Below are 18590 nucleotides of genomic sequence, written 5' to 3'. Positions count from 1 at the left end.
TAACATATTATTGGTTATTAAGGAACCCTTTTATCTGAAATGTAGCTTTAGTTGTATTGATGTAATGCCAGGAGAATTCTCATTCTCTTTAACTCCTATTTTGTTTGTACCCTGTAATGGGTATTTTGTAACCTTAGAGTAGTTTTTGTGTCAAGGAAATTACTAAGAATATACACACAAATACAATCTAACTTAACCTGTCTGGATAGCTCATTTAAACAACTCATACACATAGAGCCCAGGATGGGGATGAGAGCTTGTAATTCTGTATAGCACAAGGTAATACCCAGATACATCCCAGAATGCTGGGCAGTTAATTAACAAGTATTGGCAAAGTCCCATGAGTGGCAGGAGAAAAAAATATAGAACTATTAAGCGTTATCACTGGGGAAACTTTTGATGCTGTCTCAAATATTAGGGACTCCCAAGTCAATAGGCCAAGACCTTGCTCTTGAGACTTGCTTTTGTGAAGCTTATTTCTGTAGCAGAGAACCGAAGCCTACATGTAGTCATTCCTAAGAGTTACTTCCAGAAAATCTTTTTTGTTGCTCAGATATGGCCTCTCTCTCCGAGCTAAGCCCAGGTCTGCAATTAAAATCATTACCTTCCCCACTATGTGGGACATGATTCCAGGAACGAGCCTGGCCCTGGCAGCATGGGATTGACGGTGCCTTCTTTATCAAAAGGGGAAATGAAATCTAACAAAATAAGGTATCAGTGGCTAAGAAAGTGCATAATAGGGTTGAGAGGCTATTCTGGGGGCTACTCTTCCATAAACTTCAGCTGGATATTAGTAATTACCACAGTTTGCCAAACCCCAACCCAAACCATCCCTGTTAATCCTAAAGAACACCTTGGGTTCCATCTGAGATGCTAAAAAGGTTTCACATACTAATTTTACCTTCCAGAAACCTATGACCTCCAGATGGGTTTCTAAGCCAGATAAATCCTGAAACCCAGAGGGGCCAGCCTCTCAAAGAACATCAGCAAATGCCATCCCCCTATCCCATATTATCGATACCTCTTTCCAACATCAAAAAGTTAGATAAATACCCCTAAAGATTGGGAGAAGGATCAAAGCAGAAGGAGGAGTTATAACAGAGAAGGAAGTTTTAAATCAATATGGCTGCTGAATCATTATACTGATATTTCTTTTAGTCTCCAGTGTCTTGGAAAAAAAACCTAAAATTGTGGAACAGTAACCCATACCAAGTTCTGAAATCTGTTCTCTAACTACTTGTTACAATGTACTTTGAAATGTATTGCTTTTTTGTGTATATGTTATATTTCATGGTTTAAAAATGTTTTTTTAAAAAACAATATTTCTAAACAGGAAGGTTTTTAAACAAATAGATGAGAAAATCTCTTTTATGCTGTGATACAATTATTAATCACCCACCCATAATTTTCTGTAACATATAACTATTTAGTTTGTTACATAAAAATATCGTGGGAATGTTTTCCCCAAGCAATATCTGTTATAATTTCCTTGGGTCTCATTATTTGAGGAAGGGAAGGATTCAATATTCTAAAATTGAAGCAGGTAAGGATAGAAGAAAGCATTAACACTATGAAATGGATAACAAAATTTTCATTGGTCCTTCTGTTTTTCTTCTAAAGAGTCCCAAGTACTTTCAGCTGCTTAACTCATCATTAATGCTGTGTATTCTATGAAACCAAGGGCAACTTTGAATAAAATCAACAACATTTAATACAATAATATTCTTCTTCCCTCCCTTCCTTTGATTTTTCCTTCCTTCTTTTCTTATTTTCTTTTCTTCATTTCTCACCATTTTATTTCCTTTCTTCTGTCCCTTATTTCCTTCAATTCTCTCTTCTTTACACCCCACTTCTTTTCAAAAAGAAACTATGGTGTTTTATAATAATAAATATTATTCTATTTTTTCAGTAAGGAGGCAAATCTACACAACATTAAGAGTCAATGTAATTGATAACATTTGCATATGAGCTACCTGGAGACCCACACAAAAAGGAAAAGATAAATAGTCACCAAACTTTCATTATGAGAAAGGACAAATGTTTCTTGTTCTGTAGAGAAGACAGGTGTCTCTGACATTATATTCTAAAAGAAATTTCTCACATGCGGCCTTCTAAAGTAATAAGGCAATGGAAAAAAATATGCACTGATAAAACTTCATACTGAATGTGGAAGTGTATGTCTTATGCTATTTACTCAAAAATAAATAAAGTCCAATCACAGATAAGAAAATCATGTTAAAGTGCAAATGAGGTAAGGGTATACTACAAGGGATTAAGATCAGATTGTCTAAGAGTATAACACCCTTATGAACAAGCTTAACAAAACTTAGAGAATGTATGAGGACTGATGGAGGGCCTGTCTCTGACAGTAGGAGATGCCAAGACTTTTGTTTTCTTTCTAATGCCATTATATTTGTAAGACCAGCTATCACATTGACTCGCCAATTGCTCTTAATATTATTCTAAATACTGCATCTTGCCTAAAGGAGGAAGTTGATTAGATTAAGATGATTTTCTACTGGCGTTTCTTTGCTTCTGTGTCAGAGAATGTTAAGAGTTGAGGTCAGAAAATCTAAACTTAATTGCACTTACCTGTTCCCTAAGAGTTGTCATAAGGCGAGGTGAGCGCTAGGTGTGTTGCTATAAATGTGGTAAATGAATAAGCAGTAGTAATTGCGGTGTGTTCCGTCCAATGTGTTTACATAACTACCAGCACGCACTGACCTTTCTCAGGGGGCTACTTTGTTACCCCTTGTTTTGAATCCTTTCAATCCATACCATTCCCCTGACTATTAAAATGTGCTCCCCCCACCTTGATCTGCCAAATCAATCCCCTTCTTTTCCTCGAAACTGAAAGGAAGATTCATCTTTCCCTAAAAGTCTTTTCAGGCTAATCCCACCTGGCTCTATTCATTACATAAACCTTTTGGGGTGTGAAAAGAGCTACAGTGCCTGTTTACTGCATTGCAGCATGCATGATTATTCTTTTTAGCTTTAGTGTGCCCAGAAGCTTAATGCATCCCTACGTAAGCCCCTGCTTTAGGGAAGAATTCTTATCACAGTAAATACAGTCTGAGGAAATAGACAAAAGAGAAGGAACCTAAGCAGGGCCTAAGAAGAGAGGCAAAAGATTTATTAGCGTGCTAGTAGCCTTGAGATATCCCTCTTTCTCTCCTCAGAATTCATCTGTGAGCATATTTTTATGCTCCATATATGACCACAAAAGTAATAAATTTTGCATTTATGTGCTTCTTTTCTCACATAAAATAAAGTTTTTCCTGTAGTTAGGGAAAGCCTTTGAGGGCATATAACCTATAAAAATGATAATGAAAGTTTGGAACTAGGTTGCCTGGAGGCTTTAGTATGTCAACAAAGTAATGGGATATGGCATCTCTATGTGATACCTAACTTCTATTGATTGCACAGCAGCTACGCCAATGTGTGATGGAGGTATCTAAGTCTACAGATCTGGAATCACTGTCAGGATTTAGAAAGGTCAGACTCTAGTTGTAATAATCAAAGATGGCCTCTCTGAACATTAACAACTAATTTCCTTACAAGAAAGGGAAACTGAGTCAGGGAGCACCTCAGTTGTATTCTTTAGATGGAGAATTTAATATAACATACTGCCTCTTAACTCAATTTTTCAATAGTTCTGAGATTTTGTTGTTCAGAAATAAATGGTGACTTAGCATAGGGTCGCTAATCTTTTATTTTGTCATGGACATTTTTTAATATACTACTTATTGCCTCCATCAATCCTTAAAATAAGGAATAGTTTGTCTTATGCTTCTTCTTTTGCTTTGTATTCTGTTTGTACATAAATAGAAACTAGAATTAACTATTTTCAGTCAGAAAAAATATCAGTTTGACTTGGCAGAATTCCAAATGCAGGTAGTTTGTCTCCAATTGAATTCCAAAATCTAATCTCCAGAACCAATATCTAGAAATGTCTGTGGGAACTGATGACCCCATACACTACTCCTCAGGTGCAGATATCAATATTTGATACAAAAATTTTATTATGCAATGACTTTATAATTTTTTTCCAATAATGTGTTTTACATAGCCATTCTAAGTAACTCAAAATGATACAATAGCAAAGTTACCTGCAGTATGTTTTCTCACATTAAGTTTGAACCTAAAAATGTAGAAAAGGTAATCTCAGGATATAAGACATGTGCATGACTTTTTGCCATGTGTATATATTTCTATTTTTCTCTGCAGGATGGTGCAGGTATCACCATCGAGAAGAACTTGAGAATCCCAGGGTAGGTCAATCACATGTACTGGTCTTCCTTTCTCCTAGAACAGGCATACATTGAAAAATTAACTGTCATTCCCATTATAGTACATTGACAATGGTAGCTGTACAATAAATAGGCTAGATGAAAAACTGATTTATAAATAATTTTTCAATATTTTAATTTGACCATTGTCCAAAATTTGGCTTGAAGTTCCAGAGAAATTAATGCATCCTTTCAGGATTTGCATTTAAAGAGATATCCAAGGGATTGAAAGGGAGAATAGTAAGAGATAAAGAGTCTTAATCCACATCTCTGAAATATATTTTTTAATGCATTACCCTTCAAGATGTTCTCCCATCTAGTCATGAGCTCCTTAACAAAAGACTGCCTATCAAATAGCTAAAAATTACCTTGGAAGTCAAAAAAGGGATCCCTGAGCAAGTAGAAGTGGGTATATATTTGACTATGTCTATGGTTCCCAGAATCTAACATGCCTCAAAATCATCTGTTTCTGATTCAGTCATATCAGGGTAGGGTAGAATGATTAGCATTTCTAACACATTCCCAGGTGAGATTGATGCTGGTTGTCTGGAAAAAAAAAAAATGAGTGGCTGGGCTATGGAAAACGTGCATAGTTAGGAACATAGAAAACTTATCTAGAAGAATATCCAACAATATGACAGGCATTAGGCAGGAGAAGGATGCTGAAGACATGAAAATATAATCAGAGAAGACAGATATCTAAAAGGGAGATTGGAGAGCAATTGTGACCCACTGGCTTTACCCTCACAGCAAAGCTGCGCACTATGAACCGATTCCAACGATGTTTCCGGAGGTGCAGCCAAAGTGAACACTGTTAGAACTTATTCAAACTGGGTAGGCATTCCTTGATATTTTAAAAATTGAAATGCAGTAGTCTATCAGAAGCTGCACTAATCATAAATTCAAAGTCCTCTGAGATCCCTTTTGATCCTCCTCATATCTTCTCTAAATGTATATGCCCCTAAGTATAATGATTGTTGAGCGAGTTGCTACAGGAGTGTGTGATGGGAGCAAAGGTCAGGGCACAAGAGCAACTTTCAGCAAATGATCCTTTTATTGTGCAGAATGAACAGTCCAGAAAGGACAAATCTCCTTGACACTTACACAGCACAGAGAGTTCAAAGGAGCGGGGGAAGAAGTTCCATCACAGCCAGACCCCCAGAGTGGCTGGAAACTGCTCTGGGTCAGGGTTGATAGATGGCAGCTCTGCAGACCCCACTTTGCCTCTGGAGAGGAGAGACTATTTGAGTGTGGCTTCAATCCAGCTCAGGGAGAGAGGGCCTTGCCACTGAGAATTCTTGTTCCAGTAAGCATCTTGGGTTGCTTCTTCTCCTTTGGGGATTTAAGGTCTGATGGGGCTATTTCATTAGACTTAATGTCTCCCCCAGCTTGTGAAATGATACACAATAGGAAAGGAGATGAGGTTAGAGGAAGACTGGAGGATGACTGTTTAGTGTTAGTCTGTGGCTTCCCCAGGGGAGGTGGAACTGGTGAGGTCTGGGCATGGCCACTTAGCAGGTGTCTGTGATTTCCCAAACAATCATTCCGAGTTGTCTTCTCTTTGAAATCTTTGTGCCTGTTTAGGTTTTTTTCCTAAATTATAGCAAATATATTCTATATAAATATTTAGATAATTCTTCAACCCACATAAGATACATGTCTTAATCTCTAACAACAACAGTAAAGATATTCATCTTCTCTTTTGTAAATCTAGCTCAGGTTTTAATAAAGGAATGACTAGTGTTTTGTGTACTTCTTAGTTTTTTCTGTTCATAAAATGGAAGTGCAAAATGCTAAATTCTGGGACATAAGATTAGCCTCCATCATCTCAGCTCTCTGTTCCATGGTTGAAAGGTATCATACAATTTTCTTCCAGTTTGTTCAAAAGGTTATCACAACTGGAAGAGAATCCATGAGCCGCCTAGTTTTTTTCCTCTTCCTGATCATAACAGCTATGAGCATTTCTTGGAAACTCCACATGCACAAATAGAAAAGGGTCAGAATTACCTGACATTGGGCCTTCTTTTGGAAGGAAAATGTGCTGATCATAGCTGAGAACTACTTCAAAAGATGGGAACCCCATCGTCTCTCTAGTAACCTGTAGAAGAAAGCAGGAATCTGGTGTTCCCAGCTTAGAGACAGATTTTTATATGAATATTAAAGTTTAGAATAAAATAAAGGCAGAAAACAAAATTAGGAATTAAGAAGTTAAAATTCTCTGGCTAAGCAAGGGGAAGTGAGTCAGGATAATTAAGCAAAATCTTCAATTAAGCCTCAAGGTTGAAAGCCAGGATATAAATAAACACGATTTTAGGGAAAAGAAAGCCCAGGGGCTTAAATGCCTCTTGTCAGGTTGAGGTGCTCTTTTTCCACCCGTTCTGGTTCGCCAATGATCACTTACAAGTTCAGGCTACATAAACCCTATCAGAGCAACCGCGTGGCTTCTGGTTTAATATCAGGTTTTGTGCTGCTTTGAATTGAATGAACTATCAAGAACAATGCAAATTTTGAAGGGTAAACACTGAAGGATCCTTTTGCCACATTATTCTTAGACAACATGCACTTTTCAGAAGAAGAATTACACACAACAGGAGAAAGGTTTAATAAATTATGGTATGGAAACTCTGTGAAATGTTGTCATTAAAATTGATCAGTGTGGAAACTATTGGAAAGCAGAAAACTCAAATGAAAGAATCAGACACCAAAATGATATGTACAATGATTTTAACACAAACAAGGTGTAGAGGTATTATGCAAAAATTGAAATTATATTTCATGAGATTATGGATAATTCTATTGATTTGCAATATCTTTAGATAGCAAAATATTTGAAGTTTTATATTAAAATGTTAATCTTTTAGTATAAAATTCCATAATTTCTTTCATTGTTCACAGCTATGTAGTGTCTGTTTTTTTGTCTGCTTTTTCAATAGTCAATGTTTGTTTATTTGTTTTTTTCCCTAGGAGTGTGAACTCATCAATGCCAATCTTCTCAACTGAAGGTGGACCATTTGTAAAATTAAACATGGCACCTAGTGGTAGCTTAATACTAACACCCAGGTAGGTACCAAAATCTGTTCTTGGACGAGTTGTATGTGGACTGGAAGGAAGATAGAATTTTGAAACCAGTCAAATTTGACTCCTACCACCTACTGGCCTTATAATCTTGAAAGTTATCTGATTTCTTTAATTTTTCAGATCATCTCAAATAGTATCTAACTGATCCTATGCAATAACACTGCCTAACCCTTATAGACATGATAAGAAGGTTAAATGAGATATTGTATACGTAATCTTCCACAGTGATAGGGATTCAATAAATATAAATTCCAAACCTCTTTTACCTTTGTCCTCAGATTTACAAACTGTGGAATGCTATACAGACAAATTGTGAGACCTGGAATAAAATAGGCTCAATATGATTAGACTAAAGAGAGTAAAGAAGAGAAAAAGGGGGGGAAATCATAATATCAAGATATCTTCTACTCTGCCTTGCTCCTTTTCAACAAATAGAACATGAATTTTGAAGGGTAAACACTGAAGAATCCTTTTGCCACATTATTCTTAGACAATATGCACTTTTCAGAAGAGAATTACACACAACAGGAGAAAGGTTTAATAAACTATGGTATAGAAACTCTGTGAAATGTCATTAAAACTGATCAGTGTGGAAACTATTGGAAAGCAGGAGGCTTCTAATAAAGGAGGCTTCCAGTTGTATCTACATATTCTCTTTTGCTCTTTAAAATTAGGTTTACCTTTATAGGCTTTATTCGATTTTTTAAAGTGATGTCTGTCGTGAATCCAAATATCTGTTTTAGCTTTGATTATATCATTTTACCTGTCATTTAATTAACACACAGTTAAATGCATTAATGGTGTTTTTTTTGTTAAAAGTGGGCTTCTGAATTTTACAGTTCTATTAAAGGCCAGTATATGTGAGAAAAAAGTAAAAGCAAGAAGCCATAACAGGAACAAGGATTTAAGATTCAATTTCTGGTATACTAGCTTATAGTATTTTGTATTACATATGCTTAATAGTGAAAAACATGAACTTATATAACTATCCAGCTACTTGTAAACAGTTAACATTTCTGTGAGTTCCGGTAAAACACATTGGCACAGGAGTGATTTTAGTACCAATCAAAGCACTCTATTTCCAGTTGAATGTTTTATATGAATATTTAGTGGGCCCTGACTGATATTGTTAGCCTCATTCGGGGTGAAGCAAAACATCTGCAAGTAAGAAAGCAAGCTTCCAGATTTCCTTTCTACAAGGCATATCTAAATTTAAATTACAATTAAAGAGCTTAAAGCAGCTTGTACATTAAGGATTTCTTCTATTTATATCCTGTAGATATGCAAGAATAAGTAAGAAAAAGAACAAAGAAAGAATCTTAAAACCATCCATCTAAATTAAAAGCACATTTCAGAGGACTAGGTTATTCAATGATTATTAGCAAAATGCCACTGATGTTACAATTAAATGTGTCATATTATTTGAAAAAGCCACCATTTTTAGATATAGATATAGATGCTTTATGGCGGGCCATGGTGGCTCAGTGGCAGAGTTCTCGCCTGCCATGCCAGAGACCCAGGTTTGGTTCCCAGTGCCTGCCCATGTAAAAAGAAAAAAAATATATGTATATATATGTATAGATAGATAGATAGATGCTTTAACCCTTCATTGCGTCAATAAGCCAGCTAATTAAATGACCTTAATCCCTTCCTGTATTTGAAATATTGTGCTGGGTTGGCTGAAAATAAGACACATATACATTGATTGATTGATTGATTGATTGATTACACAGATGGTTAAGTTTTCTACCCCCCAAGAATAGTACTTTTGAAAATTCTCTCAACTCTAATGTCATCATAAAAAATAAGTAAAAAATAGGATGTCAGGAAAGATAATCTTCCAACAACGAAAACAGTTAACCTAGAGCCTCATTTGTTTTTCTTATTATGAGGCAAATACAAGAATCAGACTGCCTTTTCTCTTCACTGGGTAAGGACCACCCAAAGTGATGCCAGCAGTTTGACTGGATATAACTGGAAATGTTATACAATTCATGTAACTGCCTGCACTAGGCTCCCCTTTCTGCCAATTCTTTGTGTCACTTCAACTCTACTTCTAGAAATCATTAGAAATTTGACTCACTATTTATTGAGCAACTTTATGTTCTAAGCACAGTGCTAAATACAAGATATAAAGTGCTTACCAAAAAACTTTATTGGACACCTATCATGTGTGGACATTGTGGCAGGAAATTACACAGGTGATTTCCAGTCCATGCAAAAGCTTTAAGACCTAGGAGCTACTGCTCCGCTGCAAGGATGAGGAAATGGAAGTTCTGTGTTGATGAGTGACCTGCACAAGTTCACAAACCTAGTAGGCAGTGTCAGGATTCTAACCCAAGTCTGACTCCTAAGCCTGCCACCCTTACACTCCAACCCACTATGATCTAAATTCCCCAAGGCGGCAGCTTTCTACAAGGGCTCACTTCAATTAGCAATTGTAGAAGAGAGAAAGCAAGAATGTTCTGGTCTTTGCAACAAGAACAAAGGTCACGCTTGTTGGGCATAAATTGTGAGAAAGACCCAGAATCACGGTTCAGTCTTTCTTCCGTTATGGAGGGCTAACCTGGTTCTTATTCCAGGACCAGAGGGACCAGAGCGGGGAGCTTTATCCTATTTCTCACCAATCTTTCTAGATATACCTGGACAAAATGTGAATATACTGCTTATTCTGACCAGAGATTAAACTCTTCTACACCATATGTGTGTATTTATGTATGAAAATGTGATTAACTAATATTCATAGAATATATGGAAGTTCATAGTGATTTTGTGGTTAACTGTTAACCAGACATTTTTCTGTGCTTGCTAAAAGAAATTCTAAAATGTATTAACTTTTCATCAATTTTATACGTACCACAAAATAGTAAGCATTGTTTAATCTTTCTAAAAACCATTGAAATTACCCCAGAAAAATGAGCCATTTTTGAATATGTATTTTCCTTGATGAGTACTGTAGATGTAGAAAGAGATTGGAGGAAGTTTGGCAGCACATTGCCACGTCTTGGAAATTATTTCATCTGTCAATCACAAGTAGATAACAGAAGAGGAGTTAATTGAGGTTTCATCTTTCGGGAGTCATAGATACTTACTGATAAATCTTTATCCACATAGAAAACCATACATACATACATACATACATATTGGAAATTAATCAAATGTAAGTATATTTCTTTATATTTCAATCAAAATTATCCTGTATCCTAAAGGGTATGTCAAGCAGACAGCATGGATGCATCTGATGACAACCCTATGTACGTTCCGGAAACACCAGATTGCTTTGATTCTATTCAAGATCTCACATAGATCTTGGTCTTGTTTTTTGTTTTTAATTTTATTTTCCTAAACATTCAAGCAACTAGGTAACATGCACAATTATATGTAGTTAAATATATAAATATAAATCATTAAAATTATGTATATGTTTTAACGTGACCAATATCTGCTAGTTGCATTAGGAAATGCATCGTGGAAAAGTACTCTAATTCCTTGTATTATACTGATCTCTAGTGGTTGCTATGCATAACACATTTCGAAGCACATTTTCTTTGTTTACTTTTTTCTGGGAAATGGAATGCTTGACATTTGTAAAAAGTTGGTATCCAAATTTTTTAAAGGGTATTTTTATATGGTGTATACCTACAATACAGTTTATATTTGGCTGTTTTCAAATCTGCCTCCTTTGAAACAGGACTCATGATTTGTGCATCCTTGAGTTTCCTGCATCAAGCACACAGCCTGGCATGCAATGTTATACACCAAATAAGTAGTTGTTGGTTTACCAATACAGTGGTACTTTCTGCATTATATAATGCTGGAATCCAAGGAAAAGTCCAGCAAAATAACAATAGCTAGCATTTATCAAGTGTTTACATCATTTATCATTATAAGGCACAGTAGTAATTGCCTTGCAGTTATTTCTTTTAATTCTCACAAATTTCTAATAAAGTACCTAAGTATTAACCCCATTCTATGGGTAGGAAAACTGAGTCTCAGAGACATTGAGCAACTTGCCCCAAATCACACAAAGAATACATGGTAGAGTTAGAATGTGAGCCCAGGTATATTTGATTTCTAATCAGGACTTTTCTGCTACATACTTCAGTCTCACTGCTTTTTAACATAATACATTTGGGTTAAAAAGTCAGTTTTAGTAGAAAAAAGAAAGAAAAGATATGCTGTATTTTACTTTAAAATACTCAAAACGTGGATTTTGAAATATAATTGTTCTTCTATTACAGTAAAGAGTGTTTACAGGATTCCCTGATTCAGTTACAATGTAACCACAAATGTAAGTAAATATTTTGACATAATCTCTTCCAAGCCTTCAGTTTAAAATTCAGAATAGAGTGTGTATGTTTTCTGAAGTAATTTTGTAGTGACCCACTCACTTTTCATGAGTGGATTTCCTTTTGGTTGAAGAGACCCACCAAAATAAAATATATGTTCTTATTTCAATAGCATGTGGGGAAAAACTGGTGGCTCAAGTCAGTCCAAAAATTGTTGGAGGAAATAATGCGAAAGAGGGGTCCTGGCCCTGGCTTGCTGCTCTGTATTATAATGACCAGCTGCTCTGTGGTGCGTCCCTCGTCAGCAGCAGCTGGCTGGTGTCAGCAGCGCACTGCATGTATGGGTGAGTGTTAAGTCCCAGTGTCGGTTCCCAAACCAAGTCACCGCAGCAGACACTGCCTAGTATCTCGTTTCATGCAGCTTCACAAAATCACCCCATCAGAGAAATGCTACTGCTAATCCCATTAAAATCATATTTAAAAATAGAAAGTTCAACTAAAAGAAAACATTCTTCATTAGACACTTGTATGAAGTATTGTTTCTTACAGAAATAACAATTTAAATTTTTACCCATTCACAAGGTAAGCATCTAAGGGTGTAAAATTAGAATTTATATATAAGCTGCTGGATATCATTCAGTTAGGTCATTATTTATCACCAGCAAATTGTCAATATCAAAAAGCATTCATAGGTAGCCCTCAAGTTACAAATGGGTTGTGTATAAAATTCGTATGTAAGCCCTATTTGTGAATTTTGAGAAAAGTGCTTACTTAGTTCTCAAGTCATATCTACTTTGATGTTAACTATAACTAAAATTCAGAACCATCAACCATACCTAAGTCCTCTTTTGCAACATAATTAATATGACAAAGTTATGCTGAATTCTAGGATTTATCGTCTTCCTCTAGAAGCAGCCATTCCTAAAACAATACCATGGGAAGGAATAGAGTGGGTGGGCAGGGCAGCATAAAAGGAGGAGAAAATAAATGATCTTGAACCCAAGACCATATTAATTCTCTATTTCTGCATGAAAGAAGCACCTCTTTAGGTAGTCATATTCCAGCAGTTCTAAATTAGGTCATAAAAAGTATAGCTTCCTCAAAGGAGATTCTTGACCCCTGACCTAGAGCTGATATCCTGCAACTAGGTGAGTAAGAGAGACCTCCAGAGAATGAATCTACCTGTAAGAAGTAGGATGAGCCTCTTCTCACCAGCATCCAGAATCTCTGAAGAAAGAACTCATATGTGCTCAAGTGTGGGAGCGGCAGTGTAGCTAATCTGGTTGTAAGCGTTAACTCTCTTGACCAATCAGACATTGACATTATCTTCAGTCAATATAGACAAATTGCCTCACTTAGAGGGTTATGGAAGTTTTTTGAGCAATAGGGAAGTTTAGGGAGAATAAGCGTTAAAGGATTCAGCATATGCCTAAAGGACCATTGTACCAGAGTGAGGGTAGATGCAAATGCATAATCCTAAATCATGAAGATTAGCAACCTTTGACCAGAACAGATTAGTATCCTTGCTGTTCTCAGTTATATTTAAAGCTCTGTCCACTTTTATCTGTGTGCTTAAAATACAGGCTCTTTGTTTTAGTTTGCTAAAGCTGCCAGAATGCAATATAGCTGAGTTGGACTGGCTTTTATAAACTAAATAAATATTCAGTTACAAATTTACTGTTCCTTGGAGGAAAGGCAGCTAGATTTTGTCTGGGTTTCTCTGACACATGGGAAGGAACACAGCTATGTCTGTTGGCCCTCTCTCTGACTTCTGGGTTCAAACAGCTTTATTTCTGGGGCATTTCCTCTCTGCATCTCCAAATGTCTGGGTCTGAGCTGGCTCTGAGATCCAAACTGAGCTCTGCTGGTCTGCACTCAACTGTTTCTCTCTCTTTTGACTCCTTTTAAACCTCCAGCTAATTAAATTAAACTTCACTCATTGCAGAAGGTCTGCCCTCAGCCAACCCTAGATGTAATCATTCATGGATGAATTTCACGTGCTGATGATATAAGTCCACAACAACAGAACAACTAGGCACCATAACCTGGCCAAGTTGACCCCTGAACCTAACTACTACACTCAGCCATACCTAAAGTGTCCCTTCTTGGCTTTTCTGCCTTCTAATAATTAGATTTTAATTTGTGTTTAACCATACCATAACAAATATGTACAGCAATCAATCTGCCCATCCTTTGCTTAACCTTTGCCTACGCATATTCCCTGCCTTGGGCATGACACAAATGGGTAACAACTATATCCTGATTGTGTTACAACTAAAGGGTATTTTTAGCTAAAGATTCATGCTTCCTGTTGCATACACAGTAGAAACCTCCTGTGTTAAACAGGATTTGGTAAATTCTACTGTTTGATGTTCTTGGAAGAACACTTGCTTTCTAAATGTCACCAGCCTTGCAGTGATATTAGTGACATCTTTCAATTATCTACCTTGTGGATGTACTTAGTATAGGTCACGGATATCAATATAATATTTTTCAAACCACAAATATAACAAAAAAAAATTGGCAAGCAGTTTCATCTAATATAAACACTTGTTCAGTTATATAAGACATAAAATGTCTTTTCACAGTTTCAATTTGAACATAAGCAAACAAAAGTAAGCTATAATAAAACTGTAATGAATTCAGAACTATCAGCACCATTCCCAGTGTTGCATTTTACTTTCTGTATACACTGTACTCAAAGACATTATTTCTCCTTTCTCTAGGTGCCCAGAGTTCCCTTGCTTTCTACTTGATGTCTCTAACAAAGCAGAAAAGTTTCAAATATTATATATATATAATCATATAATATAGAATAATATATATTTTATATATAGCCTGAGTGAAAAAATAATTTTACCAAGTGCTAATGTTGCCTGTTACTTGTCTTTTTAAAATCCTAGACTTGTGCCGTGAAAGTCTTTCCTAATAAAAAGAATAGCTGAGATCAAGGAACTTGCTGAAATCTACACAATTGGCTTGTCTTCAGCACAAACCTCTTCCAGGTGTTATAACCTGCATGAGGCTAGAATGGTTTAATTGGACAGCTCTTCTCCTGCCTTCCTTCTTATAATTAATACCTCCATTCCTATCTCTCAGCCTCAGTATTGGATGGTTCTAAATATATCTGTGACTGTTCTGTTCCTCTATCCATGATTTGTCTCATTTTCCAACCCTAAAAGAGGGATTTTGAAGAGTATGGACCAACTTTGCTATGATTTAAAGATCAAGGTTGACCTTGAACCAGCAAGCAGTATTTTTGTCCTATGTTACTGACCTCATATGTGATTATAGACAAGCTGACTGGTCTCTCTGGGTTTTGGTTTCTTCATCCATAGCATGGTCACAAGAACATACAACTACTAGAGTGGTTGGCAGGACAAAATCGAGCCGTTATAATGTTTTTGCAAACTGTGACTCATACAAAAGTACAACGAAATTTTTATTGCACTGCTTTCCTGCATTGGAAAACTCTTTGAATGAAGAATGCAAGATTGCAGAGTAGACACTGAATACATATATTTTCTAAAGTTCTTATATTAATATAATTCCAAAAATGCAGAACTGTTGAAAAACTAGTGCATGGAACTACTATATACTTTTTCTTGGATTTGTCAATTGTTTACATTTTATGCTGTATGCTTTGTCAGTATCTCTCTCCATATTTGGAGATGTTTGCATTTTCTTGAACTATGAAACAGTATAGTAGATATTGTGACCCTTAAATATTTCAGTGTATTTTTACTAAAAACAAGGATATTTCCCTATGTAAACACAGCCAAACATGGAATTTTAACAGTAATTCAATTACTTAATACACAGTATGTATTCATTCTTGTCAATTGTTCCATATATTTCCTTTATAACATATTTGCTTTGTGTGTTTTTATGTTTGCCAACCAGGAATAAGTCCAGGATAATGCATTGTATTTAGTTGCCATGCCCTTTTAATCTTTTTAATCTATAATAGTTCCTCATCCCTTCTGCCCTTCTTGTCTCATATTTTTGAAGAATTGAGGCTAATTATTTTGTAGAAAGTCCTTCAATTTGAGTTTGTCTAAACTTTCTTCAGAATTAGATTCTGATTACACATTTTAGAATAGGAATACCAATGAAGTGCTGCTCCTCCTCAGCACATTTTTTTCAGAAGTCACTTGATGTCTGTGTTTACATTTTTGTGACACTGGCTTTGATTACCTAATTAAGGTGGTGTCTTTCAGTTCCTCCACTGAATATCTGTTGTGGAGCATGTACTGAATTAAATAATCTGTAATGAAATACGTTGAGAATGTAAATATCCTGTTCCTCATCAAACTTTCAACCATTAGTTTTATTATCTATTGATGACAATTTAACTCCATCATTCTTTCATTTTTTCTTTTTTATTAGTTTGAATTTTATAGTAAAGAAGAGGTTTTCTCCTACCCACCCCCCATTTTTTAAATTTTTTCATTGATTTTTATATCAATATAGACTCTTGGACTTTTATTTCATTTAATGGGTTATTTTACTCATTATGTTGCAATATTAACTGATTCAGTTTGTCTCCAATTTAGCCAAAGTGAAAATTATCAAACTTGCTCCTATAGCCATCTTGATATATCCACCTTCTTTGACAATTTCTTTATCTTCTGGTGAAATAAAATATTCCAAGTTTATCTTGTGCTTTCCCTGTCCTAGCCCTCACTTCAGCCTTTTCTACATGAAATCTTGGTTCCACTTAACTAATATTAGTTACTTCTACATTGCATAAGACAAAATCTTTCATTCTCATTGCCCCTGTTGAGTATCCTCACTCCTAGAACCTTTCAATGGATAAACATAGCTATATATATGTGTGTGTGTGTATATATATATATATATATATATATATATATATATATATAAACTCAAAATAATACCTTCAATTCAAATCAAATACCCACAGGTACATTCTATTCTCGCCCTCTTCTATATTTGCAACTCCCATCTCCAACAATGAGAAGCCTTGTTCATATTACCCACAATATATTTACTTATTTGCTCAAGCTTCGAACCCTAAAAACAACTTCAGAATTACTAACTCATATCACTGTGTAAAGCAGTCTTAACGACTAGATTTCAGTATTGTTGCACGGTCTTTTTTTTCCTGAAGTAAAATGTATATGCAATAAAATGCATAATATTAAGGGTAAAATCTGATGAGAGTTGAAGATGCATACACTGTGTGACCCAAAAGAAAGTTGATTTATACCCTCTCCCAGTCATTTGCCATTCCTGCTTCCAGAGGCAACCACTATTCAGCCATATGGGTAAGCAGTCACTTATAGAATTACAGTTGGATTCATGTTTAATAGATATATAGCGGTGATGAAATCAGCCTTAGAGGAGCCTCCTGCCAATCATCCATTCTTCGAATGAGCTCTTCAGAGCTGATCAAGTGCATCACATGGATCACCTCCTTTCTTACTGAAATAATGTCTTGAAACAGGTGTTAATATTCCTGAATAAATTATTTCATATATGAGAAGTATTTGAGGGTATGGTGAAAAATGCATACTTCTATTAACACTTTATTTAGTGTTAAATTCATTAAACAGGTATAACTAATAAAACTGTGAAAGCCAATTTTTAAATTGTCTACACATAGATTATAAAATAATATCATTTTTGTTACTGCAATTACAATTTAAAATTTGAATTCTTTTAAATGCCTCAAACACTTTAAATAGGACACAGAACCTACACAAATGAACTAATTTAAAAAAGTTACTTCACATCCGATTAAACCTATTGTGAAAATATACATCAGGGTTTAATTCATTTCTCTATTGTTCTGCCTAGTTCTCTGATTTGGGGGCAAAAGAAAAACTCTGATCTTCTGCAGGTAAAATATATTATCTATATTAACTTCAAATTGCAGAAATGCTGTGATACCTTTTCAAGATACTGCAATTTTTGCAGACCAAAAAGATAAAGAACATTTCCTTAGGCCAGTAGAGATTTCATGATTAGGTTAGTGACACTGATTTTTGGTTAGGGCAAAGGGCTTTGTTGCTTGTGTAAGATATTTCAAGTCTGAGCTACTAGTCATGTTTGGATAGTTACAATTTTCATATTATATTACTAAGACTTTTTAACTTTATGCCTTTCTCATAGGTTTTTTTTTTTTTATCAATTTCCTAACTGGTGTCTCCCCTTAAAATTATTTTTTAATCTTTCTTGGACTATATTATGTAACCCATTTCTGATATAGACATTAATAATAGACTATCACTACTTTAATGCCATACTTATTAGTAAATATGTCATTACAATTATTGGTCCACCTACAAGTATTATTGCCAATTTTGATCTCTGAAGTTAAACATTTCCTTTTGGAACCAATTTTGAATCCCGCTGCTGAGCACTCTTCTTAGTTATTATGTGTAACAGGTTGTAGAGATGTGTCTTGACATACAGCTCCCATTTTTATCTGACTGTTACGCTTAACCACTGGTGGTGCTCATTCCTTCCTGCTCTTAGATTGGTTCCTGTTTTTCACATATTTATGCAATAAAATAATATTTCCTGAGCACTTACTCCATGCCAGGAATTGTTCTAAGTTCTGTAACAACATCCTCATCCTAACAATACTTACATTATAGGGTAGAAAAGTATAACATTCAAATAAGTATTTTATATGGATGAGTGATAAACGCAATAAAGAAACATGAAAATAGTGTAATCAGAAAGAGAGAAATGGGAACAAGAGGGGGCTGTTTTGGATATGGTGGTTGGTGAGAGCCTCACGGAAGAAATGACAATTGAAGAAAGACCTAAAGAAGTGAGGAAGAAAATGATGCAAACTACTGTGGAGGGAACAGAAAACTCTGATGCTCTCGGGGTGGCAATTAGGTAGGTCTGTGTATTATAAAGAATAGTGCCTCCCCCCAAGGATATCATGCCCTTTTGT

At 35.5% G+C, this 18590-nt stretch overlaps 1 protein-coding gene across 7 annotated transcripts in view; it reads left to right on the top strand.

Annotated features, from left to right (window-relative positions):
• TMPRSS15 (transmembrane serine protease 15) overlaps window positions 1–18590 on the top strand; it is a 170477-nt gene that overhangs the window by 137467 nt on the left and 14420 nt on the right. For 5 of the 7 annotated variants that reach the window (XM_077118756.1, XM_077118753.1, XM_077118752.1 and 2 more), the window contains 3 exons: window positions 7254–7349; window positions 11609–11658; window positions 11829–12000. In XM_077118756.1, coding sequence (XP_076974871.1) covers window positions 7254–7349; window positions 11609–11658; window positions 11829–12000 — 318 coding nt within the window. Of the gene's footprint in view, window positions 1–7253; window positions 7350–11608; window positions 11659–11828; window positions 12001–17479; window positions 17523–18590 lie in introns of all 7 variants that reach the window. The other 2 variants (XR_013158614.1, XR_013158615.1) reach the window with 1 other exon arrangement.

This window comes from Tamandua tetradactyla, chromosome 10 (genome assembly GCF_023851605.1).
Source record: "Tamandua tetradactyla isolate mTamTet1 chromosome 10, mTamTet1.pri, whole genome shotgun sequence".
Classification (NCBI taxonomy): domain Eukaryota; kingdom Metazoa; phylum Chordata; class Mammalia; order Pilosa; family Myrmecophagidae; genus Tamandua; species Tamandua tetradactyla.
This window is presented reverse-complemented; position numbering and strand designations above follow the sequence as displayed.